General features: G+C 47.5%; 1 protein-coding gene across 1 annotated transcript; it reads right to left on the bottom strand.

Annotated features, from left to right (window-relative positions):
- Positions 1–324: 324 nt before the first annotated feature.
- Positions 325–17,712, bottom strand: ufl1 (UFM1-specific ligase 1). Its single transcript, XM_079255188.1, has 19 exons — positions 17,575–17,712; positions 17,315–17,460; positions 17,191–17,219; positions 17,007–17,104; positions 16,656–16,770; positions 16,444–16,574; positions 13,918–13,976; positions 13,693–13,839; positions 13,105–13,280; positions 12,842–13,021; positions 12,634–12,760; positions 7,889–8,014; positions 7,593–7,713; positions 7,346–7,512; positions 7,136–7,266; positions 6,463–6,543; positions 4,777–4,862; positions 3,198–3,378; positions 325–826 (listed from the first exon to the last, which is right to left on the bottom strand). Exons 1-19 carry the CDS (start codon positions 17,649–17,651, stop codon positions 614–616), a joined length of 2,391 nt encoding a protein of 796 aa, XP_079111314.1. The 5' UTR covers positions 17,652–17,712; the 3' UTR covers positions 325–613.
- Between the last annotated feature and the right edge of the window lie 2,133 nt (positions 17,713–19,845).

Consider the following 19,845-nt stretch of genomic DNA (forward strand, 5'->3'; position numbering starts at 1 on the left):
GAAAATAATAAAAAGATAGAAAGACCAAAAGCCGTAGCACATATCTCCTGAATGAGTTCAATACTTTGGCATTTGAACAGGTGCAGACTGCTGAACCAGCTAAAGAAGTTTGACCTGACAATATGTTTCACATGTAACTAAATTTGAAGGAAGCAGTAAAATTCAGTGTTTGATTGTTAAAACTATCTTTGTACACAGTTATTGTGATTTTTCAAAAAATCTTATTTCTCAAGCTTATGTACTTTTATTTGTTTAACTTCCAACAAAAATAATATCTTACACTGTCTGCACACAGCTGGAAGCAGCCACTTACAGAACGCTGAATGATCCTCATAGCAAGAGAAAACATACTTCCAGGCAGCTCAATGTTACATACTGGATGGGAAGCTGCACCTTGTACACCACTATACACTGGTGTCGCTGTCTGCTGCATCCGGTTCATTCCTGTACGATTTAGCTTCTTTAAACTTTTTATTTTGCTCACAGTTCAATTCATAGGTTTATTACAAAATGAAGTGGAAACATTTTCTGTCATCCCACAAAGAAATTTTCTTTTCATAATTTAAAATGGATTAATCCCAAAATCTGAACATGTGACACCATGAATTACTTTTCAGTCCTCATTGATGGACGTCTTCCTCTGGGACAGCACCAGCTCCTTCACCTGAGGAGTGAGGGCCATGAGCTGTGAACGGACACTCCCGGCCTCCTCCTGCTCCCCGGCCTCCTCCTGCTCCTCGGTCTCCTCCTGCTTCCTGCCCTGACTCTGGCTCACCAGCTGCTTCACCACCAGGCTCTGGTAGGTCGACAGCAGCTGCTGCTGCTCCTGCAAATAAAGGAAACAAGCTCAGTTTTCTACCAAATAACTGTCACATCAGCTCTGCCGCAGACAGAAGCCATGGCCAGAAAACCGGTCTAAACTAACCGGAGACGAAGCTGAAATGCATCTCATCGGTGTTGTCCTGTAAAGGAGGTTCACTGTGTGCCCCCCAGCCTGCAGTCGGCCATGTTTATCAGCAGTGTTACGGAACATCCCCACATAGAAGAGGAACCGCTGTGGACATGGTTGGTCTGTAAACAGAGAGCGAGCCGGCCTCTGGCCAGCAGAGGCTGCGACTAGCGGTGGATTTAAGGGAGAGTTTGAAGACCCTGTTGGGGAGCGCCTTGGCTACTCCGTCAGAAAGGACACAGAGAATCAGGTAAAAGCAGTCTGCAGGTCCAGCTCTGAGATCCGTTCTGCCTGAAGCTCTGCCCCCTCCACATGGACGGCGACCCGCCCCCTCCACGTAGAAGGCTACCCGCCCCCTCCACGTGGATGACAACCTGCCCCCTCCACGTAGACGGCTATCCGGCAACCCGCCCCCTCCACGTAGACACATAGCCGTTCACGGGGACGGCAACCCGCCCCCTCCACGTGGACGGCAACCCGCCCCCTCCACGTGAACGGCAACCCGCCCCCTCCACGTGAACGGCTGCCCTCTGAATGAGGACCAAGTCTCTAAACTTCTAGTCAACTCTAAAGCCACTAGCTGTCCTCTTGATTCAGTCCCTACAGACATCCTGCAGAGCATTTTACCTCCAATCAATCTGCAGTGACCCATATTATCATCTCCTCTCTGGAATCCGCTGTCTCTCCCTCTGTCTTCCACCAACCATCAGATTCTCCTCTCCACTCTCTGAGCTCGGCATCTCTGGATCTGTCCTCTCGTGGTCCACGTCCTACCTCACAGGAAGATCCTTCAGAGTATCCTGGTGAGGAGAAGTGTCCAGATCACATGAAAACAGGGGAGCCTCAGGGATCGGTGCTCGGCCCTCTTCTCTTTCCACTATACACCTCCTCACTCGGTGCAGTTAGAAGCTCTCATGGCTTCTCCTACCACTGCTATGCAGATGACACTCAGCTTTTCCTCTCCTTCCCACCAGACGACACAATGTTTCACTGAGAATATCAGCTTGACTTGGTGATATCTCTGCATGGATGAAGAATCGCCACCTTCAGCTCAATTTGTCCAAGATAGAGCTCATTGTGTGTCCAGCCAATCCTTCCTTACCTCCGCAGATACGTGTGAAGCTCCACTCTATCACACTTGTTCCTACGTCTGTTGCCTGGAATCTGGGTGTCATGGTGGATGACCAGCTGACCTTTAAGGTCCATGTTGCCTTGTTTACCTGTCTATATGCTCTCTACAACATCAAGAGAATCAGACGTACCTGACAGAACATACAACTCAGCTTCTGGTTCAGGTTCTGGTCATCTCACACATCGATTACTGCAGTTCCCTACTGGCTGGTCTGCCTGCATGCTGGTTAAACCTCTGCAGATGATCCAGAACCAGCAGCATGTCTGGTCTACAACCAATCCAAACTGGTTCATGTCTCTCTGCTGCTAATCACACTTCACTGGTTTCCAGTTGCAGAGCATCAGATTCAAAGCTCTGCTTCTGGTTTACAAAACAATATCTCAAATGGCTCCCGTCTATCTTCACTCCCTAATCCAGGCCTACACTCCCTCTCCACAGCTACGCTCCACCAGTGAAAGACGCCTCGTGTTACCATCAATGCGTGGGATTAAATCACCAGCCAGACTCTTTTCCTCTGTTGTTCCACGATGGTGGAATGAGCTCCCAAACTCTGTCCGCTCTGCAGAGTCCCTGTCTACTTTTAAGAGCAAGCTGAAGACTTTGCTCTTCAAGGAGCACTTCAACACTTAGTTTAGCTGTATTTGTTGGAAAGTTGGAAAGAAATTACGGTATTTATTCTTTGTACTTTACATCGGGGTTGGAAGGTGAAAAAAAACAAGCCTGAAGCTTCATGTAGGACCTGCGTCCAAGTGGACAGTCCACCAGCACCTTCCTACGATGTCCTATGCTCTTTGGTTTCCTGCTTGTGTTGTTCTCACTCATATATGTCGCTTTGGATAAAAGCGTCTGCTAAATGACTAGAATAGAATAGAATAGAATAGAATAGAAACGCAGCTGTTTTCAGGACTGTGGGATCATCAGAGCTCTTGAACAAAGTGTTCAAGCCTCCATAAAGCACTAAAACTTCTGGTTTTAGCATTTCATCATTTATCTTCTGCTAGCTTTACACAAGATATTCAGACAAAGCGTCACCTGGAACATCTCAGGACACTCCTAAAGAACCCAGAACCTGTGCGTTAGCAGGGTTTCCGGGAGCGTCATGACTGTCGAGCGTACCGTGGGTATCCGGCTGGTGAGCATGCCGATGATCATGGGCACGCAGCGGCCCGGGGCGTGCAGCATGCAGTGGGTGGTGGCCTGAAACAGCAGCACGCTGGTCAGATGGAGGACCAGAGCTGGATCCTCTGTGTTCTTCAGCTGCTCGGTGAGAGCCTGGCGGTGCAGGAACAGGGCCTGTCTAGATGGAAACACATCCACACTGTTAACTCCAACAGTACGTAATGCAGAGTGGAAACTTACTCCCAACTTCCACCGGATGCGTGTCCACCGCGGTTTCCCCCCGACCACACAGAGCGTCACAGCAGAAGCATGTCAGACACCATGCGCATGAAGTCTGCATGGCTGCGTCGGCGAGACCATGAAATAACATGGGCTTCTTAGAGCCATGTCCTACCCGACTGAATTAGTATGTGCCAAAAAGAACATATACACATGTTGATAAAAGGGGTCTCCATCATGTTCTTCATGTTCCCGTCCACCTGCTTCAAGACCAGACGTCACCATATGACAGTAAACAGACTGTGTTGTATACTGCAGCGATGTCTGGACGGGGGAGGGGCTTACGCAGCTTATAGAGAGTTCTTCTAGACGGGGGAGGGTCTTATGCCGCTTCTAAAGACAGATCTATAGCTGGTCAGAGACAGGTCTATAGCTGGTCAGAGACAGGTCTGTAGTTCATTCTAGAGGCATCTAGAGTCACTTTTTAGCAGTGGCTAAATAGCATCTCTTTTTGGAGACATGGGAAAAACACTTGATGCCCGGAGTTGTTTACAATCAGCAGGAGAGACTTTCTACTGAGGAAAAAATTGTGTTTAAGAAGTCAGATGGTATGTTCAGAGAGAAGATTGTTGATTTTAAATTAACTAATTCATGTAACAAACAACTTTTCCAATACAGAATAAAAATTTTTGGCCTTACCATCCGTTAGATTATCTATGTGATTGTTAAAATCACCTAATATAAAGTGATTAAAATCAGTAGAGATAACTGACAGTAATTCAGAAAATTCATAAGTGTCCTGGAGGTCTGTGGATGATAAAAAAAAAAAAAAAAAAAAAGACTTTAGGAATGCCCTTTAAAATAAAACGATATTAAATTAAAAGATATTCAAAAGAAGTAAAATCACCAAATGAAATCTCTTTAAACTGGAAGAAATCTTGAAATGAAGCAGCTTCTTCTCCTTTCCTCCAGTTTCCACATTTATTCATGAAACTAAACTGTTTTATTCAGAAAAGCGTTTGTACCTAATGTCAACCATTTCTGTTTGAAAAGAAAATCCAAATGGTGAGAAATGATTAAGTCATTGACTAACAGTGACTTATTGGACAGAGATCTAATTAAGTTAATAAGCATGTTAAACTCATCCACTCTGACATCTCGGAGCACCCCTTTCCTTTTCTGCTGCGGTTCTTGTAAAAATGATCTTTTGCATTGTGATTGGCTCCGGAGGCCATGTCACAGCCAGAATGTGTCTCTCTCACACACGCGCACACGCACGCGCACATGCGCGCGCGCGCGCGCACACACACACACACACACACACACAGGCTTAAAAGAAGTAAAACATTTCTATTACCTCTCCTTCTTCTTATCACTTTTCTTCAGCATGAATCCACACACTTCAGCACATGACTCCAGGTTTGTCAGGAAGTCTTCCAGCGTCTGGAATAAACAGGAGGTTTGACCTTTACCTGGTTCAACTGATAATGAAGAAATAAAAAAAAAAGAAAAAGATATTTTCTTCCAAATTAAAATATTATTTGTTGCTGACTGACAGCAGCTGTGCTCCGAGTCCGATCTGAAAGACAGGGACTGCTTTGTGTCCACAGGTAACTATAGCAACCAGTGGCGTTCCACAAGGCTCCATGTTGGGCCCCTGCTGTTCAGCATCTACATGCTGTCACTATGTTTCCATAGTTACACTGATTGCACACAAATCTACATGACCATCTGACTGGGAGACTCTAGTCTGATCTAACCACTGATCAGATGCATTGATCCGGTTAAATACTGGATGTCTCTGAACTTCCTTCAGTTAAATGAAGAGAAAACTGAAAAAACAGTTTTTGGAACCAAAGAATAAAAATGAACTCGGTTTCAAACAACTGAGCAACAAATCTGGGTGTAGTTCAGGACTCAGACCCGGACTCCAGGTCCGGGACTGAGACCTGGACTCTGGGTCTGGTACTCAGATACAGTCCTCAGTAAGACCAGGAACCTGGACCATAGAACTCCAGTCCTCAGTAAGACCAGGAACCTGGACCATAGAACTCCAGTCCTCAGTAAGAGCAGGAACCTGGACCATAGAACTCCATTCCTCAGTAAGACGAGGAACCTGGACCATAGAACTCCAGTCCTCAGTAAGACCAGGAACCTGGACCATAGAACTCCAGTCCTCAGTAAGACCAGGAACTTGGACCATAGAACTCCAGTCCTCAGTAAGACCAGGAACCTGGACCATAGAACAGGTCTGCACAATATGGAATAGTTAATCAATTCAAGAGATTCGGGTCCGTTATAGACCAGATAGCTCAGCACATCAGGGTCAGGTCTACTTCCTGGTCCCAGATCTGGAAAAAACCAGAAACCAGGTCTGCTGAAATCAGCTGATTTAAATCAAGTTTCACTCTGGTTGTTTTCATCAGCACATCTGCAGTCATCACACTGGAACTTTTCATTCTATTCTATTCTATTCTTCGCCTTTCTGTTCCCTTTTTAAATGTAATTTTTTTAACACTTCTGCAACGCGCTACAGTGCTTTAATGTTTTATGTGAAGCGCTGGAATGTGGAAACGAAGCTGCTTGTCCACCATTGGATCCGTATTCACCACCAGAACGGGATGTTTATTCTGCGTGTGAAAACCATATTAACCCCTTCAGGAACAGCCTGACATCATGAAGGATCGGACACTATGGAGGTTGTTTGGTTCTTGTTGAGATCAACCTCACAGTTCTGATCTGTTGTCAGCTTTAACCTGCATCATGGTGTATGTTCTGGTTGCAGAAACACTAATCTAGACTATCCATGTGATAAAACACCAAACAAACCTCATCATGTTGGTTCTGCTACAAATATGCTGCCTATTATCCATGTTTGAGATAAATGAGGCTGCAGCTGCTCCGTAAACAATGTTTGAAATGAAAAGCATAAAATAAAAGTGGAATTATGTTATCTGTAAAATGATAAGAGGGAGGTTCATAAAGAGTCCGCATGTGGTAACGGTGTTAGCATATCTCCTTGCTGAAGGGAAGCCAAACTTACTTTTCCGTTCAGGCAGTTGTGCAGCTTCATCAGAGGTCCTCTGGTCTCCTCCGGCAGCTTGCCCAGAATCTTCAGTCTGACCTTGAGATGGCCAGTGAGAGACAGTAAACACATTTTTACCAAAAGCAGCCATGACACCGAGGAGGAAAGGCGCACATGCCATTCGACTGTAGTTTGTTTGCAGACGGCATGAACGCAACACGTTCCATGTGCTGACTGGTCTTTTTATGCCTGTTCTTCAGCCCTTTCCATAAACGTTGTTAAGAAGGGCTGCGAGACCAACCGACAGCGCCAACCGGAGGCGCCAACCAGCGGCACCAACCGGCGGCACCAACCGGCGGTACCAACCGGCGGTACCAACCGGAGGCACCAACTAGAGGCACCAACTGGCAGCACCAACCGGAGGCGCCAACCGGAGGCACCAACTAGAGGCACCAACTGGCAGCACCAACCAGAGGCACCAACCGGCGGCACCAACCGGCGGCACCAACCGGCGGCACCAACCGGCGGCACCAACCGGAGGCACCAACCGGAGGCACCAACCGGCAGCACCAGAACTGATTCCAAGGGGAACGCTGACCCGGTCCAGCATGGTTCTGACCCGGTTGGAGAGCAGATGTCCAGCATGGTTCTGACCTGGTTGGAGAGCAGATGTCTGGGAGCAGAAACCCACCTCGCTGGAGATGCTGCTGGGATTCTCCACGGACATCATGAGGTCAGCAGCCAGGAAGTTGACCAGGACGTTGGTGACGTCGGTGCACACCGTCTTCAGAATGTGCCTGATGATGCTGAGCTGCGTCTCTTCTGCACAAACAAGGAAAAACAGTTTTTCTTTAAAAAGAACCGCACGAGAGAAACGATGATCAGGGAGGAGAAGGGTTACCAGAGAAGAACTTGGTGCTTTTCTCAAACAGTCGGATGTTGCTGTACAGGCTGGAGATCTCCTCCTGCAGATCCTTCATGCTCTTCTTCTTACTGGTCCCTGATGGAGAGCTGGTGGATGACCTGAACACCGTCCGCAGAACCTCCTGGTAGGTTTTAGCCAGAGATCTGCGGAGACATTAGCGGACGCATTGCTGCCTGTTTCTTTGGGAAGAGTGTCAGGGTTCAGACGGGAAGCAGTGTGTTACCTCACTAAATACTCTGCCAGCTCAGACAGGAGTTCTTCTGGACAGTCGCTCACCCTCTCCTCTAAAACGGAGACTATCTCCTCCTGGGTCAGGAACGGGCCATCAGTCTGTTTGCTGCGATCTTGGCAAAGGTAAAATACAGGCTAATTAGTCTCGCTGGGATACTTGGGATGGCTTTGTCTTCCATAAAGGAGAACAGCTGAACATCTCCCTGCCAAGCATCCATTAGCCTTGTTCCCACACGAGCAGCTTCATGCACACTGTGAAGATAAAAGTCTCTGTGGCTCGTCGCATACTTTGCTGTGAAGGCCCGTTTTCTTCATCGCTTTCTTCGTCTCTCCTCCCCTTCTTCTTGGTTTTACGGATGCGGATCTCCCGGGCGTTTCCTCCTCCTCCTCCTGCTTTCAGGTTGCCGCTGGCCTCTGTGAGACAGAGCGTAGGATGAAGACCTAGCTCAGGACATGCATGCAAACTCTTTCTTGAGGCGGGTCTTTAGACTTAAACCAGGTAGGAATTTTGAAAAATCTGTGCAGGAAAAATGTCTGAAAATCCCTTCGTATTAGGGATGGGCGATGTGGTCTGAAAAACTGACCCCGACAATTCCTGCCGTTTGTCACAGTAACGATAAGTAAACTCCAATTTAGCCGGATTTTTAACAATCAATCTATGACCAAAATATCACCAAATGCTTCTAAAATCTCCATCTCTGAGGTCAAATTCCACCTTAAGAGGTGTGAGGGGGGTGGATGTGAACAGCTGACTCGCTAATAAAATCCAGTTATTTAAGGATTCATGAAGATTCCACATTTTATTGACAGAAATGCATCATCATTGATTCTTTATAATAATTTAGGGACATGACTGGAAATGCTACTGTAGCGTTCTCCTTTCTGTGATGAATGAATGAATGAATGAATCACATGAATTGGCCTTTACATCCACAACGCAGCATCAGGTAAATGCAGAACCAGAAGCATCTCTTCGTTTCACTTGTTAATCAGCTAAAGCAAGCTAAGGAAAGTTAAAGCTAAAGATGTCGCCTGTTACATCGGTTCTGTGGTGAGGAACAGCAGCAGATTGGAGACGCTGATCCACACGGCTTTCCCGCCACCGTTTCATCATTTTCTGCCAGACAATCACTTTACGGCACAACACCGGCTTGTCTTTGTGCTGGAGGAGGAATAAATCGGTGGTGTTGCCAATTTGTTTGCACTCTTTCTTTTCAAACCTCGCAAATGACAAATTTCTGCTCCGTGTTCGACTTTCTGAACCCGAACCTTGGGTTGTGAGCGTAGCGCCCGCACATTCGCCATCAGTGGGTCCCACGAGGACTTTGCAAACATAAACACCTGATCAATGGCAAAACATACTAAAGCCAACATGCTGAAGCCAAACATGCTTAAGCCAACATGCTTAAGCCAAACATACTAAAGCCAAACATACTAAAGCCAACATTCTAAAGCAAAACATGCTAAAGCTAAACATGCTAAAGCAAAACATGCTAAAGCCAAACATGCTAAAGCCAAACATGCTAAAGCTAAACATGCTAAAGCCAACATGCTAAAGTCAAACATACTAAAGCCAACATGCTGAAGCCAAACATGGTAAAGCCAACATGCTTAAGCCAAACATACTAAAGCCAACATGCTAAAGCCAAATATGCTAAAGCCAAACATGATAAAGCTAAACATGCTAAAGCCAACATGCTAAAGCCAAACATGCCAAAGCTAAACATGCTAAAGCTAAACACACTAAAGTCAACATGCTAAAGCCAAACATGCTAAAGCTAAACATGCTAAAGCCAACATGCCAAAGCCAAACATGCTAAAGCTAAACATGCTAAAGCTAAACACACTAAAGTCAACATGCTAAAGCCAAACATGCTAAAGCTAAGAATGAGTGTGTGAGTGAAAGGGTGAATGTGACATGTTTAAACGGAGGCCTTTCTGTGTGGAGTTTGCATGTTCTCCCAGTGTATGCGTGGGTTCTCTGGCTTCCTCCCACCATCCAGAGACATGATGCTAGGTTGACCGGTTCCTGTAAATCAGGGACCCACACTTGAACATTTTGCCTGAATATACTGCACTTCTTAGTTTTAACAGCAGGGGGAGCTACAGTAAAACAAGGCAGCTGTTTCAGAAAAACAGGACGATCACAGAACAAACTACCCCATGTAGACATGGCAAAGAAATGTCAGGTAGAAAGTGAGTGCAGAAAATTTCAGATATGCTGGGGAATAAACATTTTTTTCAGCGTGTGATTTGCACTGAAACTGCGGCAGCGATGAAAGACTATAATGTACGCTATGAAATGAGGCCTACACTGGCGCTGAGCGAGAGCTGAAAGGAGAGCTAGTGGCAGCTGTCCTGCAGGGTCAGCAACAGTATTGTTTCCGTGTGTGTCCAGGAAAAGACTACAAGAACCAGCGATGAGGTCGCCCAACTCGTGGCAAGTCATGCCTGTTTCAGAGGCAGACTTCATAAAACACTGCCTTGTTAGATTCGCTGAAATAATGCACCCATGAAAAGGAACTCAGCGTCTCAGGAACTCAGCGTCTAGAAACACAGTTATGCAACGCATCTAAGACTTGTCTGTCGGCGTTGTACAGCAAGTGTCAGATAAGACTGGTGCTTTTGGTTTCTACTCCATCACATGTGGTGTGTGGTGGGGGTGTATTGTAGTGGGGGCTATTGTAGTGGGGGTGTGTCGTGGTGGGGGTGTGTGGTGGTGGGGGTGTATTGTAGTGGGGGGGTGTGGTGGTGGGGGGGTGTTGTAGTAGGGGTGTGTTGTAGTATGGGTGTGTTGTGGTGCGGGTGTGTTGTGGTGGGGGTGTGTTGTAGTGGGGGTGTGTTGTAGTGGGGGTGTGTTGTGGTGGGGGGTGTGTTGTAGTAGGTGTGTGTTGTAGTGGGGGTGTGTTGTAGTGGGGGGGTGTTGTAGTAGGGGTGTGTTGTGGTGGGGGTGTGTTGTGGTGGGGGGGTGTTGTGGTGGGGGGGTGTTGTAGTGGGGGGGTGTTGTAGTGGGGGGGTGTTGTAGTGGGGGTGTGTTGTAGTGGGGGTGTGTTGTGGTGGGGGTGTGTTGTGGTGGGGGTGTGTGTTGTAGTGGGGGTGTGTTGTAGTGGGGGGGTGTTGTGGTGGGGGTGTGTTGTGGTGGGGGTGTTGTAGTAGGGGTGTGTTGTGGTGGGGGTGTGTGGTGGTGGGGGTGTGTGGTGGTGGGGGTGTGTGGTGGTAGGGGTGTGTGGTGGTAGGGGTGTGTTGTGGTGGGGGTGTGTTGTAGTGGGGGTGTGCGGTGGTGGGGGTGTGGGTTGTGTGCTGTGGGTGTGTGTGTGTGTGGGGGGGGGGGTGCGGTGTGTGTGTGTGTGCGTGCGGTGGGCGGGTGTGGTGGGTGGGTGTGTATGGGGGGGGTATGGTGGGCGTGTCAGATGGGGGACTGTGTGTGTGTGTGTGTGTGGGGGGGGGGGGGGGGGGGGGGCGTGTCCGTTGTGGGTGTGTGGTGGTGGGGTTGAGGGTGTGTGAGTGTTTGGTGGGGGGGCGTGTCCGGTGGGCGTGTCCATACTGTGCTCTGCAGATGCAGGTTGGATATTTCGGTGTTAGCTTTACACCAGGCTATAGGTTTGGTTGTGATTGGCCGATCGGTATGACCGAGCCCTCATTCTAATTGTGTGATAGGGTAGAATCACAGCGATGTCATCGTGTTTACTTCCATGTGACCAATCAGCATGTGCAAAGCCAGAAATGTTTGTAACAGAATGACTGGCACCTGTCGTCGTCCAATAAAATTGAACGACGACAGGTACTGGTGGTTTTGAACGGCTAACTACTTCACAAGTTAAATGGGAAACGTAGTTGTTTAACTAAATGCCGTTCTACGCCGGTGGATTAACGTTTTGGAGGAAAAACAGCAAAGGTAAGACAGAATAAGTGATGATGTTTTTCAAACAAGAAGCATAAATTCAGCCTTCATTCGACTCTGGCCGAGTAAATCTTGGTCAAAGTGAGATGAAACTGGTGTGTGTGTGATCTGTGGGATGTGTGTTCTCAGTAGCCATGTTTTCCATGGTGGTTGGTGGACACGAGGGTCCATTATGAAATGAAATTAAATAAAAAATGCTTTATTAATCCCCAAAGGGAAATTAAATATTGTAGTATATAATAATAATAACTAGAGGACGTCTTGTTCCGGAGGCTGATGGCTGCTGGCAGGAATGAGCTTCTGTATCTTTCAGTCTTACATCAGACCTGAAGACGCATCTCGCGGCTGCTGCCCATTATACTACATAATAAATAAATAATTATGTTTGTTTACGTATTTCTGTGGACTTTGTTTACTAGGTGTTATAATTGTTTATAGTCCGGTCTGTGTTTGGTGGTTATGGTAATGAGTATTATGAGCTTTTAGCTAAGACTGTGGACTTGTGGTGGATACCACACCCGTCTATTTTTGTATTACTTACACAAAGTTACACCCTGAAAACGTGATGTTTGCTCCTGCAGCCCCCAGAACCGGGGACTTGGGATTGAAGAGATATAATAAATAAACATCCATTTTTAGAAAGCTGGCAGGTTTTTGCAATTATAATAAACAGTGTAGCATATTTGACCCACTTTTATATGATTTTTCTCACTTTATAAAATTAAGGTGAGACTGGTGAGGTCCCGACAGACCGGGCCCATGGACAAAGACCCGGTTCGTGCCTCACCTCCAGACCTGCTTCAGAGGGGGGCCCCGGTGACCCGTGTACAGGCAAGGGAGCACTTGTTCTTTCATCACAATGTGATGATCTAGTACATCATGTTAAATTAAACTAGGTTTTTGTGCTGAAGTTATGGAGGATTTGCATCTTCAAATAAAATCAAACCAGAACCTTTGCAGGGCAAAAAAAGACATAATCCTTCTAGACGCCCCCTTGGCTATGCATTGAGCATATTTATGACACATGTACAGGCCTAAGTCTCCTCGCTTCCCGCTCCGAGCTTGCTCCAAAGACAAGTTCTGCTTTTCCTGGTTTTCATGAGACAAAGACTGAAGAGAAAACTGAACGAACCTGCAGCCTTCTTCCTCCGCTCTGCTTCTCTCTTCTCCTTTTTGGAGAGCGCTGAGCTCTCTGCCACAGTGGCTGCCTGCTTCACATCCTCTTCAGTTATGAGAAACACTGGATTGTTCTTGACCTCCTGATAAGATCATCGTATAAATATCGAAGCTCCAGATTCACACATCTCTTATCTTTTTTATAATGACAAAGGAAGGTGTACCTTCTCGGCTTTCTGCCGCATGGCCTCGTCAAACAGAGCAAGACAGTTGCTGATGAACTTCTCGCTGACGACGGCGGTGCCTCCCATCACTCTGGCAGAAGACTGGATATTCGTGTTCCTCATGGCCTGGCTGATGAGCATCCCAACATCCTCCATCGACAGGCAACTGGGAAGAACGGGCTGAAGCAGACAGGGGGATGGACCGTGAGAACATGACAAAACTCTTAAAAACAAACATGTTTCTATATAAGAGCTGTACCGACCTGAAGGTCAGCCCAGGTCGCGGAGCTAACAGCTTCCTCCACAGTAGCCTCCACCTGGTCCACCAGACCCTGACCAACGCAGGCTGATCTTAGAAACAGCAGCTTGTTGGACTTAAAGCGCTTCTTAATATAGCTGGAAGGTTCAGGAATCCCGAGTCTCACCAAGGCATCGAACTCTGCAGGAGGACAACTGGACTTCAACATCCTTTCAGAGCACCAATAACCACTAAGAACACGGCTCACATGGAAACATCCCAGCATCCTTGTTGTAAACATGCTCATGTATTTATCCCTGGGGAACACATGATGTGGTCTGCACGTCGTTTCCACATGTCTGAGAGGGAGCAGGAGCTGGAACCTAACGCTATCACAGCTTGCAGTGGAAAGCATGACTATCCTGAGCAATGAAACAAGTGAAGCTTATGAAGGTGCAGGAAGTCCGGTGAGGTTTGCAGGCAAGTTGCAGAGTTTTCATTACAGCCATGTACCCGCCACGGTGAGGGAGGGGGACGTTACTAAGCACAGCTTGTGTTGCTAATGGTGAAAGAAAGGAAGTTAATTATGTTAAACCAAACTAAAGAAACTTACCCAGATAGCCGTTTTGCTGGAGGAAGGAGTCCACCCAGGCGTTCTGCGTTCTGGAGTAGATATCAGGGATGTACACCGCTTTGTCCTGCCGGCCGCCAACCACACTTCCTTTCAGACGCCCGCTGTTCACCAACTCTTCCAAGACGGCTGCCAACAGAAGACATCCCACTCGTCAGTACGGAGTTTTATCTGCCAGTGGTGAAACAGGATGAAGTTTCTTCTTACCGTACAGGAGATGTTCCTGGAAGCCAAACTTCCCCATCATGCTGCTGACAGGTGTCGGTCTGCAGATGACAAGCAGGACATTCAAGGCTCTGATCCAACCACAACAGCAGCAGATGTGCTGGAAAATCTTATTGTTAATGACAAAGTTCACGTTTGTTAGACAGACGATGATAAGATCTGACGCGAAGGCATTGTCTCCTGTAAATAACCAGCTTTACAGGTTGTTTGTCCGTCGCATTCGTATCTAAAGCCTCCGCAGGTGACTAGTGGTCTCTGGCCGATAGATTCAGCCAGCAGGCCATTTATGTCCTGCAAGTGTTTCAGACTTCGGTCCAGTACAGAGGTGCCTCCATTACTTTGTACAGTTAATCACAGTACTAAACCAGAAACTAAAAATCATCCACTTCTTTCATTTTAATTTCATTTTGACAGGCAGGTCGGTGCATCTTAGAAGCAAAGTGAAGCCTTATTTTCCTCATGAGGTCATGCAAAGGGTCACTTACGCGTCTGTCTTCCTCATACTGGGACTGACCAGGCTCTCCTACGGCTGCTCCAGGACTCAGCTCCTCGCCGTTAACGGGGAAAAGAGAGCAGCCGTACTGCCCGTCTCATTTAGAACAGTTTTTATAGTTTTACTTCTGGCTTCTAAATATCCAAACAGTCTGCTGTGTGTGTACATGAGCAAGAGGACTGGGTGGAGGCACAACAGGGACTGGACGTTGACTTGCAGGGGCGAGCTTCGGCCCGCGTGGAAAGGACCACACACTCTGCGGTGTGACTTAGTGTCAGATACTGTCGGGTCTTTATGGAAAGTGAAATGTAGATGCTCCTACTCAGCCGATGACTAGCATGTAGCGCTTACTATGCTGAGAGGTTTCTGAGTATTAAATTGTAATAAAGACAAATAACAAGATATTGTTTAGCTAACAGAACTCCAAGATATCGTTTCGTCCACCAGAGTTATGGGTTCAACTTCCTGTCCGACTTGACGTCGCAATGACAACAGTGTTTTAACCACGGACCCGAAACAAAACAGTGTTCCTGTCAGCAGAATAGTTTCACGCCGTAGAGACCCCCCCAGCACGCCGTAGAGACCCCCCAGCACGCCGTAGAGACCCCCCCAGCACGCCGTAGAGACCCCCCAGCACGCCGCAGAGACCCCCCAAACACGCCGTAGAGACCCCCCCAGCACGCCGTAGAGACCCCCCAGCACGCCGCAGAGACCCCCCAAACACGCCGTAGAGACCCCCCCAGCACGCCGTAGAGACCCCCCAGCACGCCGTAGAGACCCCCCAGCACGCCGTAGAGACCCCCCCAACACGCCGTAGAGACCCCCCCAACACGCCGTAGAGACCCCCCCAGCACGCCGTAGAGACCCCCCCAGCACGCCGTAGAGACCCCCCAACACGCCGTAGAGACCCCCCCAGCACGCCGTAGAGACCCCCCAGCACGCCGTAGAGACCCTGGCGATGGGAAACCTGCTTCCTTGTTGGGCGGCGCCAGTTAACCAGTTAACCAGATCTGTGCGGGCCTAGTGGATTTGGGGGCGGGGCTTGTCTCACGTGAAATGTGAGAAGCCATTGAACATTGTACAGAACATGCGTACATATAAACAGGTGAAGTACTGGCCAGCTGTAACATTTGTTCTGAGTAGAATTTTACGCTGATGAATAGAGTTTTTATTCTTGTCTCTGTCTGTTCAACTTTTATGCTGTTAATAAAACTAAAAAACAAGAATGAAGCTTCTTGCATTGCTGTTGATAGTTAGTGTCTGTAGTACACATAATACTTCTCTGCTTATTGTATTTTAAGGAGATTCAGGTATTTGGGGGCGGAGCTTAATCTTCTTTACCCCTGATGATGGAAGAATGTGTGAAAAGTAGAAATTCTGGAGATGTTTCATGTATCTGTAAAGTCTGTGTTCCATGAAATGTCCAGCTCCAGGTGTCGCCGTTTGGATAACCGGCCACCTGGCGTTAAACTGACACCCCGGCTCGGTGATGCAGGACTTTAATTCTTTGGCTCGATGTCTGCTTTGCGATAAATAAGGTGGTGTCCCACCTCTTTAACGACATGCCACCGACCTTATAACTGTGTCGATACGCCTCATAGCTTTTCAGGTTGTTCATCACTTCACCGTAGAAGCAACCGAGTCAGTGAAGCAGCTAAATATGGTGGTATACGTGCTCGCCGGCCACTTCTCCAGGTCATCCTCCCATCCCTCGTCCGTAGTAGGCAGAGGTCATATTGCCCCGTTTAGGCTCTGACAGGCGGCATTCCCACATGTTTATTCACTAACACTACAAGAAACTGCATTCGCACGTACTGTTTGCACGTAAACGCCGGCCCGGTCCACATCGGTAAAAGTCGCGCCCATAACTCACACGAGGCATCATGGGGGCTAGGAGTAAGGTCAACACTGGGGCATGGTCCCATGAACCAACAGGCCAAATGTTCTGGACATGATGGATCTGCATCTTTCTAACAACTTCATGCTGAAGGGAAGCAGGTTTGAAAAGTATTTACCTTGTGAGAGCACTGAAGAGCCCCCGTATTCTAGCCTTGTGACGGGAGACAAAAGCAGGAGTAAATATGACACCCCGTCTGTACTGGTCCATCTCTCCCTGGATGAGCCGTCCAAGACGCCTGGACAACTCCTGAGAAGACACGCTTTTTTAGCATTAACGTTTACCGCTGAGCCTGCCAATACGACAATGCCATGAAGAAGACCCACTCACCGTAGTTAGGAAGTCTCCTGGGAGGTCGTAGCATTTACACAGTTCTGCAACAGTGATCAGACCCGCCTCCTGCAGCTTGTCATTCACCTCCTCAGCCAAACGGTCCAGATATGTGCTGCAGATCGCACAACAGCAAGAGCATCAGCAAGTGCAACATGCTTCAGTTGGGACTTTCTCACGCTCCAAAGTTGCCATGTCTCCCAAACGAGACTTAATCCGGCACGACTATCTTTACAAAGCCAAACCTGCCGTGCCGAACCCACAGAACCACGTTGCCACGTAGGATGAGCCACAACTATGTTTGAAAAGGAGAAATTACTGAGAAAAGGCACTAGTGACGGAAATACTCACGCATCGATCAGCTGTCCCAGAATAAGCTGAGTCCCTCGCTCAGACTTTGCAATCTCATTGGCTCTGTTTTCCACATGGACCCAATCCACATTAAGGATCTGGAAGGAAAATCAGATTAAATAATTCCAGGTTTGTCATTCCAACCACAGTACAGAAGACTGAGAGCAGATGTTCAGGCACACACCTGCTGGAGATCCACAATGTTGATTCTTCCTATAAAAGAAAAGCATTTATTCACGTTTATTTGCATATTTTAATCTGTTGCAGATTGTTTAATGTCGTTCATCCTGTTTGTGTGTTGAACCGACCTCCGTGAACATAGAGCTCATCTCGGATCTCCTTGCTGATCTGAGCCGGGGTGATGTACTCCTTTCCATCCAGTGTGTGCACCACATCCAGCTTCTGGTCCTGAACCAGTTTGGCAATAATTTCAATGCAGTTTCTCTCCGACAGCCTGGACAGAATAAAAGAAAAAGGACCATAAAACACTGAGTGTTAGTTAGTTTAGTCATGGCTGTATACAGCTGTTAGCAGGCAGATGGAGACCCATCAGGAAAGGGTTACTCACCTCTGAACGGTGTCAGAAAACTGGGCTTTCTGGAAGTCAGCGGCGAGCCGCCGGATCTCTTCCCAGTCGGCCGCCATGGTATCGGGTTAAAGAGCTCTTCCTGAGACCACCCAGCAGCCTCAGATAACTGCTAGCTGGCTAATGCTAAGCCACACGTCAACATAGAGTGACGTATGACGGCGAGCCAGGAGGTCCAAACCATAGACATAATATACATAGATGCTGCTTCGTACCACGCAGCCTGTACGAGCTGACGTCTCATCGCGCCGCCATCTTGGATGGGTCTCCATGCGCCTCCATTTATTTGTGAGGCGTAAACCTTCACAATTCTATCTCTTTACTTTTATTAATTTACAGTGATAAATTAATAAAAGTAAATAAGAGAAAAAGTAAGCAATAGTCAAGAGAAAGCCAGCAACTATTCCCGTGTGTTCTTCAGCATACGGTTGCAATAACCGCCGAAATATTGAAAGCAGATCGTGTGGAATTACATTTCACAAGGTTGAATAATAATTTATTTAACCGCATCAATAAACATTCAAACATTCATTCATTTTTCTGAACCACTTAATCCAATTCAGGGTCACAGGGAAGCTGGAGCCTATCCCAGCTGGCTTTGGGTGACAGGCAGAGTACACCCTGGACAGCTCGCCAGTCCACTGCAGGGCCACACAGGGACACACAACCACTCACACTCAAGGGTAATTTAGAGTAACCAATTAACCTAACATGCATGTCTTTGGACGGTGGGAGGAAGCTGGAGAATCCGGAGAGAACCCACGCATACACAGGGAGAACATGCAAACTCCACACAGAAAGGCCACTGACCAAACCTCTCCCCAGCCAAGGGGAGGGAACCAGTGACCTTCTTACTGTGAGGCCACAGTGCTAACCACTGTCCCACCGTGCATCCCACTTTCAAACATATTAGTATCAAATTCATTTATACATTTTTTTTATATTGCAGCTACCTTATGTCTTAGTTGAATAGAATTCTAAAAATATTTAGCACATAGTTTTGTTTTACAGTGGTCTGTATCATAACAATATCTCTGCCCTTTGTAAAAAAACTAACTGTGAGAAAAATCAGGGTGAAATTTGTGAAGTTATTGTTGTGGTTGTACCGAACCAGAGAGGATAGGAGGATAGAAGAGGGGCAGAATGAAACCAAAAAGAGAAAACAGAGAGAGAGATAAAGAGAAAGAAGGAGAGAAAGAAAAACCTACTTTAATATGCATAAACATATGCATTTACATGCACACATACCCACCTATATATACTCATATACATACACACATACACATTAGATTCATCTTCCTCGTGCGGGAGGATGAAGCCATCAACTGTCAGGAGAACCAGAAACTAACAAGTTAAATCAAAAACACAGAAAGAAAACTAACAGCTGTTTGGAACTAAATCTGCGGGATGCAGGGCACCGGCCACCCAGGGCAGACAGAGCACGGGCTCCAGGGCCCCAAGGCCCGAAGGCAACCCCCATCCTCCACAGGCAGAGGACCCACCCTATGCCCTTGGAGAGCCAGGACCCCCAGACCACCACCAAGCTGCACATCCCCAGCACACCAGTCATGCTTCCCAGGCATGAAGACGCCCCCTACCCCTCAACCACACATGCAAACAAACACCCACACACACCCTCTCCCTCCCTACACACATCCCACCCACCCGCCCATTACGCATGCTCCATCTCACCCCCCCACCCATCTGCCCCCCTCACATATCCCAACATACAAGCACTTTGACACACCCTCACACTCCTCATCATGCACCCCCTACTCAGTATCCATTCACACACTCCCCCTTCACACTTACACATCCCCCACCCCACATCCCTGACTGTAATGTGTCTGTACCGGGCTTTAAAACGGTCCGTGCAGACCGCAGTAGACAACACAGCGGAAAGCTAAAGGGTGGTGGAATTGCAGTGCTGGTTAACCAGCGTTGGTGTCATCCTGGACATGTTACTGTCAAGGAGAAGATATGCACAAGGGACATGGAACTGTTAGCTGTGAGCTTCCGTCCATATTATTTACCCAGAGAGTTTACCTGTGTTATTCTGGTAGTGGTTTATATAATACCTGGTACCGCACCAGACACAGCCTGTGATGTCATCAGCTCCGTCGTTGCTCGGCTACAAACACAGCATCCAAATTCATTCATGGCGATCTCCGGAGACTTCAACAACGTCTCCCTCTCTGCAACTCTACCAACATTCCAGCAGTTTGTCAGCTGCTCCACCAGAGAAAATAAGAT

Source organism: Telmatherina bonti (genome assembly GCF_933228915.1).
Source record: "Telmatherina bonti genome assembly, chromosome: 16".
In the NCBI taxonomy this organism is placed as follows: Eukaryota; Metazoa; Chordata; class Actinopteri; order Atheriniformes; family Telmatherinidae; genus Telmatherina; species Telmatherina bonti.

Excerpts from the sequence above, each read along its gene's own strand:
- ufl1 (XM_079255188.1), bottom strand. The coding sequence starts at position 17,651 with ATGGCGGCCGACTGGGAAGAGATCCGGCGGCTCGCCGCTGACTTCCAG. Across the intron at positions 13,977-16,443 it reads CTCTTCAGTGCTCTCACAAG|ACCGACACCTGTCAGCAGCA; the intron begins GTAAATACTTTT and ends TGTCATCTGCAG. Across the intron at positions 6,544-7,135 it reads CCAGCAGCATCTCCAGCGAG|GTCAGACTGAAGATTCTGGG; the intron begins GTGGGTTTCTGC and ends GGCCATCTCAAG.